Source organism: Mesoplodon mirus, assembly GCF_964341445.2.
Source record: "Mesoplodon mirus genome assembly, chromosome: 4".
NCBI lineage: Eukaryota > Metazoa > Chordata > Mammalia > Artiodactyla > Ziphiidae > Mesoplodon > Mesoplodon mirus.
In genome coordinates this window covers 121,614,567-121,629,416 of record NC_138979.1, presented here as the reverse complement: position 1 = coordinate 121,629,416, position 14,850 = coordinate 121,614,567, and the positions used below count along the sequence as shown (strand labels likewise).

The following is a 14,850-nucleotide window of genomic DNA, read 5'->3' as shown; positions in this document are numbered from 1 at the left end:
GTAATATATGTTTAAAGGGTAATGATTTTATAGGCCGATTATTAAAAGCTTTCTGTTTTCATTTTAGGTAACAGTACTTCCGTTTCTACCCTAAGGACTTCCTGTCTGTTGGGTTGTGCAGTGATGCAAGATAACCCAGACTGCCTTGTCCAAGCTCAGGCCATCTCATGCCTTCAGCAGCTTCACATGTTTGCTCCACGACATGTCAACTTGTCTAGCCTGGTCAGCTGCCTCTGTGTGAGTATAAAATTGTATATGTCCTTAGTTTCTATTATTGGAAATTTAAATTTAATTATTCTCTAGACTGTACAATAGCTATTTTCCCTCAGTTCTGGTCTTTTTTGGGTGGTGGGGGGCAACTTCATATAATCATATCTTAAACCTCTCATATATTGATTCATTTTTCTTCCATTAATGTTGAACTTAGTATTTGGAATATTGATTCATTAATCAGTAAAGATATACTGAGTGCTAATATCGCAGGTAGTATATAATGCTATAGGACATGGAAATATTTATGTGGTAACATCTATTTTTTCCTACTTCTTCTTCCTCTTTCCCAAATTATTACATATAAAGTTCTTTTCATCCCAGATAGGCAAATAATATTTTTCCTTAATATTCTAGCAGCATATGCATCAATATCTGAGTTCTAATAGTGTGTCTAATGAATATAGAAAGGTGAAGGTGATCAGTAAAAAAGTTCTGATGAGATGGTTCGTAATCATCAGTGGTTTTAAGACTTACCTTGAGCATCACCAGTTTCTATCTGGACTTGCCTGAAAAAGTTGAGTTACACTTGGAGTTAAAACTTGACACTGAGGACTTCCCTGATGGCACAGTGGTTAAGAATCCGCCTGCCAATGCAGGGGACATGGGTTCGAGCCCTGGTCCGGGAAAATCCCACATGCTGCGGAGCAACTAAGCCCACGCGCCACAACTACTGAGCCTGCACTCTAGAGCCCGCAAGCCATAACTATTGAGCCCATGTGCCAAAACTACTGAAGCCTATGCACCTAGAGCCTGTGGTCTGCAATAAGAGAAGCCACTGCCATGAGAAGCCCATGCACCCCAATGAAGAGTAGCCCCCGCTCACCGAAACTAGAGGAAGCCCACACACAGCAATGACGACCCAATGCAGGCAAAAAAAAAAAAAAAAAAAAAAAAAACTTGACACCGTTGCTTTTCAACTTTTTCTGCCCCTGTAATGTTCACAGCACACTCCCCTTAGTAACATGACAGTTGAGAATCATTACTTTAGACAGACCTTTCATTTTCAAGCTTAAGACAAAATGTGCATTTCAGACCTTGAAAGAACCTCAAACATCAGTAAAACCAACCTTCTCAATAAAAATATAAACTAAAGACCAAAAAGTGAAATATTTTGCCCAAGGTAACATACCTAGGTAGTAGTAGCTCTAAGCCTAGAATCCAGGTTTCTGAACTCCTTGTCCAGTTCTCGTTTCATTATTTCATATTGACTTTGTAGTTATGGACCCTCTTAGCTCTGCTCCCTCCTATCTATGTGGCCTTAGGGACGTCCCATAACCTCCTCCAGCCTCAGTTATCGTGTCTGTAAAACACAAGGATTACACAAGATGCCGCCTATAAATACACTTGTCCTCAGCACTTAATAACCACTCAGTAAATTGTAATTGTTTTTATTTTCTTAACATGTAACTTAAACATAGAATTGTATTTATCTCCATATTGATTTTCATAGTCATAATTATGTAAGACTCTTCAAGAGAGGACACGACTGACTTTTCTGATAGAAACTTTGGTTTCTATCTGGGTTAAACATGTATTAGAGAAAACAGCACTTACTGGAAAAGAATTTTACCTTTATCATTCAGCAACTTTTCCCCAGGAATATTGCTCTTTATATTTGAAGAACAATTGCCAATACCAGTTACTGAAAAATACCCACTACTTTGCAAGTTGATCTAACTTTCTACTCTCCATTTAAATATAACAACACTGGGACTTCCCTGGTGGCGCACTGGTTAAGAATCCGCCTGTCAATGCAGGGGACACGGGTTCGAGCCCTGGTCCGGGAAGATCCCACATGCCACAGAGCAGCTAAGCCCGTGCGTCACAACTACTGAGCCTGCGCTCTAGAGACTGCAAGCCACAACTACTGAGCCCACGTGCCACAACTACTGAAGCCCACACGCCTAGAGCCTGTGCACTGCAACAAGAGAAGCCACTGCAATGAGAAGCTCACGCACCGCGATGAAGAGTAGTCCCCTCTCGCCACAACTAGAGAGAAAGCCCGTGCATAGCAACGAAGACACAACATAGCCTAAATAAATAAATAAAAACAATACTGCCATTTTTTCGTCTTGAATCATAGTAGAAAATGTCTATTAATACCCTTTTAAAATTTCTTCTTTAACTGATACATGAATTCATTTATTAAGTAAAGTTTATTGAGAAATAAAGAGCAAGACTAACTACTAATTCATGGTGAATTAGATCTGATCAAGTTCGGTACTCTTTTCTTTTACCAGACTGAGAAGGTTACAAACAAAGAATAGAGACTGTTCTCAGATCTTTCTTTTAGGAACATTCAGAGCAACTGAGAAAATCAGAGGTAACAATTACAGGTCTTATTCATGTTACTCATAATACTTAAGCTATAAAATGATTTTTCTTATACAGAAATTAAATTCAAAAATTGCTATCACTAGCAATTTTGTGTTAGCAAAACTTGTGTTAATTTTGTATCTTAATATTTTGATTAGTAAAGCTTTCATTCTAAATTTATTATTGTATTTTAAAGTATGCCCTGTAGTAAGAAAACTGGGGCTTCCCTGGTGGCACAGCGGTTGAGAATCCACCTGCCAATGCAGGGGACATGGGTTTAAGCCCTGGTCCTGGAAGATCCCACATACCACGGAAAAACTAGGCCCGTGTACTACAACTACTGAGCCTGTGGTCTAGAGCCCACAAGCCACAACTATTGAGCCCTTGTGCCACAACTACTGAAGCCCGCGCACCTAGAGCCTGTGCTCCGCAACAAGAGAATCGATCACAATGAGAAGCCCGCGCGCTGCAGGGAAGAGTAGCCCCCGCTTGCCACAACTAGAGAAAGCCCGCGGGCAGCAACGAAGACCCAACACAGCCAAAAATAAATAAATAAAATAAATAAATTTATTTTAAAAAAATTGCTTTTGCTTTCCTATTAACAACTTTATGATCAGGTTTCTTTTCTACATAGAACTTAATTATTTAGCATGAAGTGTTTTCATATTAACTGAAACTCTATTCAGAATACATTTAATCATTAGGAAGGAATCTTACTGCAAAGGGTTTTCTTCTAACTGCATGCTATTTAACTTCCATTCTGAACTTGGCGTTAGCTACACTTGCAATTCTGATTACTCACAGTTTTAAAACTTGGCTTCCAAGAGTAAGAAATCTATAATTAACTTGTGATGAGGTAAACCATTAACTTGGTCCCTTGCTGGACACCTGTTCATGTGAATGTAATCCAGATCACTCCTTTCACACTCATGTCTACTTGTTCTGGTTTTGTTCCTGAGGCTTAATGAAAGGTTCCAAAGGAAAACCTAATTACACAAATGTGCATTTTGAAATTATTGTATTTTTTATATCTTTACATCTTTAGTTGACTTTTTAAAATCTTACCTCAACTCATATTTTAAGTTGGAAAATGAAGTATTTATGGCATATTTTTTAAAGCTGAAGCTAAGCCAGTTTGAATGATAGCTCTATTAACATTTACATTTTAATGCTTAGCTGACTGTTGTCAAAGTCATCCTAGTATTTATCTTTTGGTTTTGTCATGACCAGTCTGTCATTTGTTTTTGTGCAGGAGATCTTGTTGGATAATTCTGTGTTGGTAGGTCCCTGACCCTCGATTCCTAACTTTTTTTGAGGTTTGCAGTGCTGTTTCTTTGTGTTGTTGTTTTTTTTTTTTTTTGGTTGTAGATGTTCTTGTTTTCCTCTGCATCTCTTTGTTTAAGCTAACCATTAATGCAAAGTCCAGTGTGTATAGCATGTTACATGGTGTTATTTAATACCCATGTAAACAAATCCTCCCTAACCTTCTCCAGCTGGTGCACTCACTCCTTGCACTTCATTTTGCATCATTTTCATTTAATATATTCATTTCAGGAAGGAATTGTAATTACAGTTTGATTTAATTTCTGTATTTTGCTTGCTTGATTTGTTTGCCTTAATCCACTCTATTCCTCTTCCCAATATAAATGCTGGAGAATGACATGGAAATATTAAGCGTCCCATTTTGCTTTGTGTGACGGCCTTTAATATTTTTTCTACCAAAGCAGTAAAGAGTACTTTTGAGCATGCTTTTTCTAAAAGATTGTTTGACCAGCCTGAATAAACGCTGCACCTGCCTTGTATTATATGCTTGTAAAACTCCAGTTAAAGTAACTAGTAGATTTATTAACTTTTCTTTAAAATTGTCTTAATAGAGTGCTTTTTTTGTCGTTGTTAAATATAGCCGTAATCTTGGGCATGAATAAACCTAGTTGTTTACATTTTAACTTCTCTGTTATCCTGTGTACTAGTTTCTAACAGCAGAGTTCTTAAACATGACTAGAATGACATGACCTTGAGACTTTGTGAATGGCATTCCTGTCTTTCCACTTTTGAGTTCATGATATAGCTTGAGGGTATAATAGAACATATTTATAAAGCAGTTCTCATCTGTATGTTTCACTGCTAATATATTCACAAACTTTTCTTGCCTTTTATCTTCTGATAAAATTAAGGATTTAGCTCTCTTTGCATGTATCATATATCACAAACCAGCTGCCACTACCTACTCTTTTCCTCAGAATTTTGCCTCTGCTCTTTTCAACAGACTCACCTACTTCAGTCCTGTCTTTGACACATAAACCAGATCTAAAGGCACATATATGAATTATGCCATTATTTCTAAAATTTTGCTCAGAAAAATCACTATTATAAGACATGGTCTTTATTTTCATAGTTAGGACAAAATAAATTTCAAAATCTCTAGGCTTTATTCTACTTATGAAATCATTAAGAATTGGTATCCAGAAACCTTTGACTTGTTTTAATTGCTCATTTAAGGTATATCACCAATTGTATCATTTACCCTAGGTAGACACAACCTATTGAGATCTACATGGTTTAAATACTTCTCAGTAAAAAGAATATGTATTGAGCCTATCATTCTAGGCAGAAATATTCTCTATTGCTAAGACATTTACATATCTATGTACATATATGTATATTCATATGTAAGTAGATATACATGTATAAAATTCGCTATCTATAATGTTGTTTCTAGAGAGCATTTTCGGTGAATATGTTTTCTGAGTAAGACTCTTTCTGCCTTTATTTGAAAATGCATTTACTTACTATGTATGGCATCTGAATAAACTACTACTGATAGACGCTGCATTTATAATAACTAACATTTATCGAGTGCTTACTATTTGCCAGGTACTGTGCTAAGCACTTTTGCATGTTTCTTTGTGTTGACTTCACAACAGCCCTGTGAGATGGGGGTAGTGTTATCTCCATATAACAAATGAGGAAACTGAGACACAGAGAGGTTAAATAAATTGCCCAAGGTCACACAGCTAGTAAGTCATGGATCTAGGACTCAAACTGAGACAGTTTGACTCCAGAGCCTCCATTTTAACCAGTATGCTACAGTGCTTATATGGATTTGTATAAACTTCTACTTAGAGATTCATAAAACATTATAATATAGTTCCATGAGCACATATATATATAAGCTGCAAATAAATTCTTTCTCAATTGTATCTCTTTTGTCTCTCAAAACTGTTTTACTCATAAATTTCATGTCTTCTAACATTGTCAGGAGGCTTTTGCTTGGATTTGTTTATGAATATTGCCTAATAAGTACATGTATTACTCCTTAAGCAGTTTCTAAGTTGTATAATAAAAAATATGTGCTAGGATAGTTGAAGTTTCTGTGTATTTAATAAATTGTGTCCAGCCCATCACTGGGCTGGACACAATCAGGAGGGGTCCAGTGAATATCTATTAGACGTATTGAATGCCACCAAGAATTTCAGCTCTTTTACTTCCCAAATGGTGTTTTTCAGGTGAACCTTTGTAGTCCCTATTTGTTACTGAGACGAGCAGTACTGGCTTGTTTACGTCAGCTTGTTCAGAGAGAAGCAGCTGAAGTTTCAGAACATGCTGTTATGCTTGCTAAGGATAGCAGAGAAGAGTTGACTCCAGGTAATTCTTTTTATCAGTATTATCTCCAGCTCAGAAGATTGTTTTAATCTTAAATCTTCCATATAAATATGAGTTTTTAAAACGAAATTTAAAAGTTAGTATATAATGTCTTAAACCTGCTACAAGTGATAATTGCTAACAATGATTATCATTCCACCCAGTGATGTTACTGGTTTAGAGTAATGGTTCTCAATCTTAGGCCCCCTGCAGCAGCGACATCCACCTCACCTTGGAACTTGTTAGAAATGCACATTATTGGGCCCCATTCCAAACCTGCTAAGCCAGAAATCTGGCAGTAGAGCCCAGCAATCTCTTACTTATTTTTCTACAATAATGTTAATGGTACTGAAGTTTGAGAGCCATTGGTTTCAAACAGGTTTTTTCACAGTAATGGATTGAAATTGGATTTAGTGCTGAAGTCATTTTATCATATATGCCTTTCTTCCCCCTAAATCTCATTCAATAAAATTTCTCATAGATGAATCTGCTTCAAGTTAAAGGATTTTTATACCCTTTCTATATTTTAGAGCTGAATTAAAGGATTTCTTGGCCAGTAAGATTTGTTTTAAGTGTGTCTCTTCATTTTAAAATTATGTGAATAACTCAAACATGCATATAAATTCAAACAGCCTATAAAAATAGTAATGATAATATCTTACACTTTAAAAGTATATAGTTTGCCAAGTGCTGTCACATTTTTAGAAGGTCTCAGACTTCATAAAGCTTTCCAATATCTAAAGCTCTCAGATCTATAATGTTTTTTACTGTCATGCTGTGCTCTTTAAATTAGTTTTATTATTATATTAAAACCTTTGCTCTGACTTGAGTTTATCAGCATTGCTGAACTGTTACAGTAGTCATCAGACAGGTTGCAGAACATGGTTAATACATGGTTAATGCAGGACATGGTGTGGTATTCTCCCCAAAGTGACCTTTAACTTATATTCACAACTGGAATTATCTGTATTTGTTGCTTTAGGATTTTATTATGTAACTGTACTGGTACATAATTATTGAATTAGCTGTGTGATTAAAGTTATAGTAAAGGGGCTTCCCTGGTGGCGCAGTGGTTAAGAACCTGCCTGCCAACGCAGGGGACACAGGTTTGAGCCCTGGTCCGGGAAGATCCCACATGCTGTGGAGCAGCTAAGCCCATGAGCCACAACTACTGAGCCTGCGCTCTAGAGCCCAAGAGCCACAACTCCTGAGCCCACGTGTCACAATTACTGAGGCCCACATGCAGAGCCCGTGCTCCGCAGCAAGAGAAGCCACCGCAACTAGAGAAAGCCCATGCTCAGCAATGAAGACCCAACACAGCCAAAAATAAAATTTAAAAAAAAATTTAGAGTAAAGAACTCATTACATAATTCCTTTTTTAAAGTTTTGTAATTTTTCAAACCCATGGAAAAGTTGAAAGAAATGTGCAGTGAACACATAAATTCACCTACTATCTTTATGATACTCATTTTATATATCTCTCAGTATATATACACACACACACAAACCTTGTGCCAAACCATCTGAAAGCAGGTTGCAGGCATCATGATGGTACTGATTTGCATTTTTCAAGGACATTCTCCTACATGACCACATGTTATTTCCATACCTAGTAAAATCAACATTAATTTAGTAGCTTCATAGAATGTACAGTCCTCACACAAATTTCCCATTATAAAAAAAAAAAAGTCCTTTATAAACTCTTTCCTACCCCTCTCACCCCCATCCAAATTTATGATCCAGTCATGACTCACACATTACATTGGGCTGTTCTGACTTTCAGACTCCTAATCAGAAACATTCCTACCTCCTCCTTCTGATCTTTAAAAGATAACTCCTCTTTTAAAATAGTAGCATAATCTTTAGAACTAAATGCCTTCATAATTGCCAAATGAGTTAAATCTTCAAGAGAAAATGTATATGTTCTTTTGACATTTTCAGAATTAGAGGAAATAAATACTAGATCAAGGTTTTTATTTCTTTTTTGAGATGATTTATTACTTTGCAGTGAGAATATTGTGTAGTAATTTATATTAATTCAATAGTCTTCTTTAGATCCACTGTAGTTTAGTTGCAGTAATTAAACACTGTTCTCCATACAATAGTTGTTTTCTGTCTGAGTTTTACCCTCATGTTAATAAATGTAAAGCTTTTGTACCAGAATAAGCAAAACTTAATTATGATTATTTATTTGAATTAACTTTAAAGAGAAGATAAAATAATCATACCAAGAAACATTGTATAAATTTTTATAAGTATTGAATGCTAATTGGGTTTAAATGTTTACCTAATTTAAGGAAAACATATTAGTTAACTCTTAATAAAGATTTATCTTTCAATGACATTGCATAAAAAATAACTTTGCAGTGTTGTGAATAATTACCAAACTTGAATTGTGAACTAAAATAGACCTCAGTAGGTTGAGGTGCAATATTTGGACTAGTTCTTTAGAATATATTTGCATGTAATTGAATAACTACTGAATGTGTGTGCTTCTCATATGGCAGTTTTGTTTTCTGTATTACTTAGATCATCGATTTTCTTCTTGTCAGATGCTAACATCAGAGAAGTGGGCCTTGAAGGGGCCTTATTGACCTTACTTGACAAAGAGACAGATGGGAGATTATGCCATGATATCAAAGAGACATTAAACCATATGCTCACATCTATGGCAGTGGATAAACTCTCCTTTTGGTTAAAGCTTTGTAAAGATGTACTTGCTGCATCAGCTGGTAAGTAGTGGTGATTACCAGCCAACATAATAAAATTAAAAGTAAAAGCATTATCTAAAATTGTTTTCTAGTGACAATTTATCAGTCTGGATATTTGGGTTATAATTGCTTGTTGTTTTCTTTAATGGAGATTCTAATGCTAGTGTTTAAGTCCAACACTTAAAAGCCTACTTTGTTTTTCTCTTATAATTGTCTTATATGACTTTCCTGTGAAAAACAAACTAAAAATCAGAATTGTTATTTATGCTATAAAAGGGATGACCTAACTTACAGCAGCCCCATCATTTATTTTCATACATATGAGAAATATTTGAGGTGTTGCCTCAAATCAACTTAATAGAAAACTCACCAAGAGTTATGACATTTTGAGCAAGCCAGTTTCTCTGCTCTTAATAATGTTGATTTAAAATATAGTGTTATTTCTCTAATGTCTTTGTTAGTACAAGATAATTATTAGTGAGAAAGTGTGTTAGAGTCTTTAAAATTTATATCCTGGACTAAGAAAATAAATGAGGAAAAAAGAGGATAGAAACCAATTCTGTTCCAGGTATTGTACATATTTTATATGATTTAATCCTTTAACCATCCTATGAGTAGGCAGTATTATTCCATTTTACACGAGAGAAAACAAGACTTGGAAAGGTTAAGTAATTTTCCCAAAGACACACACAGATGTATTCAAACCTTAGCCTACGTGACTTTAAAATCTTAACTTTTCATAATATTTCAGTAGCTCTCAACTCAGTTACTTAAGCCTTATAATTTAATGTAGCTTTGGTCTCTGAGTTAAGTTATGTGAAAGGAAGAAAGGTACCATAAAATTTCTGGCATTTTTTTAATATTCTTCTCTGTCTACCTCTGTTCTTGTTGGTACTCTTCCAGTGATTTATACCTGCTCTTTCAACCATTATGCTCTACATGTTTTCCTTCTTTAATGTTCTCCTCTATCCCCACTACTTAAGAACTTAGAAGGACTTCTTTAAAAGAAAAAAATATATGTGCATAGATAGGTTGTCAGGTTGATACTTTTCTGGTATCTTACCTATCTTTTTAAAAATTTTTAATAGCTCAACTTTATTTCACCATTTATTCTTTATCCTTTGTAGTTTGCCTCTATCCCTTCTTATTAGGAAAACACACATTTCAGTCTCTGTTTACTTCTCAGTTTTAAGACAGGAGTTCGCCTTAACTTTATTTGTAACATCATTGCTATCTATTGTATCACACTCAAAAAATGTTGACATACAAGATAATTTAAGAAAAACAAGTTGGTTTGTTTTATAGCATAAGTTCCAATTTAAGTCGAGTTAAACAGAGTTAATAAGTTAGCAGTTAGTATAGTATTAAGGGGAAATAATTTACTACTTAATGGCTCTGGCCATCAGGACAATTTGAGACTGTAATTACAGCAATGGGTCTGTCCTGAGAAAAACATTTTTGGACATTTTTAGTGGGTTCAGGAACCTTAAATTCATTCAAGGCCCCAGTGTTAAAACAACATCTCTAGTTCTGTCCACCACACTCCCTACTAGGGAATTCTGAGCTTCCTTAAGTATATCCGTCTACATACAGGGGACTGATAATTATTCTAGTATCATGTTCAGTTTTCACTTTAAATATAATTTAACAACTTTGTCATTTTTTAAGAATAGTTTTTTTTAGCATTTCTTTAGATACCACTGTTATTAGTAGTCATTTTGATCAACAGTAATTCTAGTCTGTACTTGAAGTCATTGTGTCCCTTTATAAATATATCTTCCAACTGATGGTGATTATGTGTATTCTCCCTTGATAAAAGATTTTACAACTGTAACTTGTGTGGATACAATGCAAGAAGAGGAAGGAGATAAGGTGGATGATGCTTCAGTTCTGACCATCAGAAACGATGGCAGACCTCATCCTTCTACCAATCCGCGATGGGCTACAAGAGTCTTTGCTGCTGAATGTGTCTGCAGGATAATTAACCAGTGTGAGAATGCACACAGTGCACATTTTGACATCGCTTTAGCACAAGAAATGAAAAAAAGGGATTCAAGAAGTAAGTGGCATAATAATGAAAAGACCAAATGATATACATTGAAATGCTGTCTGCCTATAGTATATTTTTAATGTTCAAATACGTTTTTAATGATTAAACTTCTTAAATTCGCATTCACTTTTGTTTAGTGGACATATGTGATATATTAAGTTTATAGAGAATAGTCATGTTCTTGGAAAGTAGTATGTACATTAGCTAGTTGCCAAATTTTCTAAATTTTATTTTCTGAGTTGTAACTTAGAGCAGTTTTGCTCATAGATTATTTTGGTTTCAAGCATATTACCTAGAAAACATTTAAGTTTATCTCAATGTAAAGTAAACCGAGTTGTAAGACCATTTTGACCTTTTATTCAGTGTTATTATTTTTACCTAAATGCGTGTGGGTTATGGTTTAATGTCTAATTTTTTAAAATCACTTAAGCACATATGTTGAAAGGCTCAATGCTCATGTCTCAGTGCCTTGGAAATATTCTTTACCTGACAAAAGAATCATAAGGCAAGATGTTGTTATGGTCAGTCTGAGAGTATGAATTAGGTATTTCTATTTTAATTGTTTTTCAAGCAATCATTTATTGAGTCTCTTATTTGTGATGAGCACTGTTCTGATATAGGTGCTTACTGACTCCTGTGCTCCCAATTAAAACTGTAATTGGCACTAAGATGAGTTGGTTTCTTCAGTGTGACCTATAACTAGTATACTTCTTTGAATTAGTCTCACATATTTTTTAGGTAAAGGTTAGTTGTACCTGTAAACATTTTATTGTTGGAACAGTGTTAAATGATTGTCTTATGTCTCTCCCCAGTAGAATTATTATACCAAAGAATATGTTGTAACGATAATATAAATTATCATTTATAATTTCACAGCTAGAAATATTTTTATGCTCCCATCATTTGTGTGTGTGGCAGGACATGCAAAAAAGTAAGGTAATGTAGTCCATATAAAGAACCACATAAAACTTTTTTTAAAGGGACATTAAGTCTTTTAGCCTCAACTTGATGTAAAGAGGATGATTAAATTACTGCCTAATTCATCAAAACCCAGTCTCCTAAGTACCTTCTAATGTACTTTTATCAGAAAGTCTGAACAAAATTTTTATTGAAGGTACTATTAGTACTCTTTTAAAGGATGCTAATTCTGCCTTTGGTTTTGAATAGCTGCATAATTACTTGCTTTGGGATAGTTGTTTGTATGTGAGTATTTGCACTGGTGCAGTAAAGCCAGCTTTAAAGTCTGTATTTAACAAACAGTAAAATGTAAATCAAATCAAAAGTACTTAAAAGAAAGTCTAGGTTGTGAAATTAAAAGGAGGAAAAATTATCACTTAACATAAATCTTAGTTCCAGCGTATTCTTTTTCTTAATATTTTTTTTAATATTGCAGATGACTTTTTGGTGCTACATCTTGCTGACTTAATTCGCATGGCTTTTATGGCTGCCACAGATCACAGTGATCAGCTCCGTCTTTCTGGCCTTGAAACACTGTTAGTTGTTATTCGGCGATTTGCAACTATTCCAGAACCAGAGTTTCCAGGTCATGTGATTCTGGAACAGTATCAAGCCAATGTAAGCTCTTTCTACTAGAGAATTTTATCATTATTAAAAGTCTGTGAAACTAACTGGCATGTCACCTTTTAATATGTAAATGAGTATGTATCTCTGCTAATATATCACCAGTATAATCAGTATATGTCTAAAGAAGAAATCTTCATGTAAAAGCAAAATAATACATAAAACAGGTCTTTTATAACACTAAAGATTAATTTTCATAATTAAAACCTTTTTGGTAATTTTGAGGGAATAAAGGGCTTTTTTTTAAAATTGACATTCGTTTACTAAGTTAATCTTTAACAGTAACCTTGTGGGATAGGTATTGTTCTTTTTTTTAATTTTTTTTTTTTTTTTTTTGGCTGCGTTGGGTCTTCATTGCTGTGTGCAGGCTTTCTCTGGTTGTTGTGAGCGGGGGCTACTCTTTGTTGCAGTGCACAGGCTTCTCACTGCAGTGGCTTCTCTTGTTGCAGAGCACGGGCTCTAGGCACACAGGCTTCAGTAGTTTCAGCATGCCGGCCCTAGAACGTGTGGGCTTCACTAGTTGTGGTGCATGGGCTCTAGAGCACAGGCTCAATAGTTGTGGCGCACAGGCTTAGTTGCTCCACGGCATGTGGGATCTTCCTGGACCAGGGCTCGAACCCGTGTTCCCTGCATTGGCAGGTGGATTCTTAACCACTGTGCCACCAGGGAAGTCCAAAGGGCTTTGATAATGAAATTCTTTACAAAATATCCAAATAAGCTAAGATAACACCAAATCATTAATAAACATTCCATTTAGGCTACATGCCGGTTTCATCTTCAAATTATTACTCCTAGTCTAGATATAACCTCCTTTTTTTCCCCTAGACTTGGAAAAGAATTCAGGTTTCTATTACTGGTTTTGTAAGCTTTTTAACTGGTGTTTTTTTGACTGGTGCATTGAGCAGCCTAGGAGGAACAAGGAAGATAACAAAATCATCACATATTATATCACACACATCACATGTAATCCTTCAGTAGCATTCATCCAAGGATACCTCTCACGATTCAAAGGCAGCTTCTGATGGCTGGCATTTAGGGAATCCAGAGCAGTTCACCAGTTGGTTAGCAGCCTCCATCACATCTTCCCAGCAGGTAATGCCAATGTATGTTTAGGGAAAGAGCAAAAGGAAGGGACAGGAGTTAGATAACAACTAATCACATTAGACTAAAATATTATAATTCAACTTACTTAAGGGGATCTCTGTTATATTTTTAATGCTCTTAAAATTGCAAATGATAGAAATAAAATTACCACTCACTTAAGCAGAAAAGGGAAATTGTTTTCAGGAACCTTAGTTGGCTCTGCTTTCTTCTGCACTGGCTTTATTCTCAAGTTTGCCCTCTCCACGTGGTATCAAGATGGCTCTCTTAGCATCCAGAGTCTTTTAAAGAGAGCGCTTCTATCCTAGTACTCCTAGCAGGTGTCCTCAGGAGAGCTTTCATTATTCCCAGTGTGGGTCCCTGGAGCCAGACAGTACTCACAACTCCATAGCAACAACATGGGCTGAGAGTTGTGGAGAGAGAAAGTTCCCCAAAGGAAAACTTGGATGCACTTAGCTAAAAACAGGAAGATATGCTGGGCAGGCAAAAACAAAAGGTGTTCATAATACCTATTATAAATAACTAATTTTTTTAAAAACTAATTTTAAAATAACATTAAAAAGAGAAAAAGTTTGTGCTATCTTACTTTTTGATCCTTGAATGAGCCTGTAATTTCTTGCCAGGTAGGAGCGGCACTTAGACCAGCCTTCACCTCAGAGACGCCACCTGATGTCACTGCCAAAGCATGTCAGGTAAATGGTTAAAAAGACAAATTTTAAGAAAAACCCTCTCTTAGGAAGCAGCTCTCCAGTTAGTATTTGATACCAAGGTTCTATGTTATAGTTGTCTAACCATTAATCTCAGTTGCCCCTTTTCCTTTACTTTTTAAGTTTAGAGAACTTTTTCTTTCTCATAACTGCATGGTAATCCAATATATGGGTATGTCACCAGCTCCCTAGTGATGGAAATATGGGGTTTTTTGTCTTTTGCTATTATGGATACTGCTGCAGTGAATGACCTTCTTTCTGCATAGGTCATTTCACTGGGTCTAAGCATATCTGTGAGATAAATTCCCTAAAATTGAATTGCTGGGTTAAAGAGTATATTACAGGAGTTTACCAATTTAAACTCCTACCAGCACTATATGCAAGTGCCTATTTCCCCAAAGTCTCAGCAGCATTGTGAGTTGTCAAACTTAGATTTTTGTGTATATGATGGAGTAAAAAGGGTATCTCA

At 35.5% G+C, this 14,850-nt stretch overlaps 1 protein-coding gene across 5 annotated transcripts in view; it reads left to right on the top strand.

Annotated features, from left to right (window-relative positions):
- HEATR5A (HEAT repeat containing 5A) overlaps positions 1–14,850 on the top strand; it is a 117,693-nt gene that overhangs the window by 81,086 nt on the left and 21,757 nt on the right. For all 5 annotated transcript variants that reach the window (XM_082618589.1, XM_082618588.1, XM_082618587.1 and 2 more), the window contains 6 exons: positions 68–237; positions 6,096–6,234; positions 8,784–8,963; positions 10,762–11,001; positions 12,386–12,567; positions 14,298–14,366. In XM_082618589.1, coding sequence (XP_082474715.1) covers positions 68–237; positions 6,096–6,234; positions 8,784–8,963; positions 10,762–11,001; positions 12,386–12,567; positions 14,298–14,366 — 980 coding nt within the window. The remainder of the gene's footprint in view (positions 1–67; positions 238–6,095; positions 6,235–8,783; positions 8,964–10,761; positions 11,002–12,385; positions 12,568–14,297; positions 14,367–14,850) is intronic.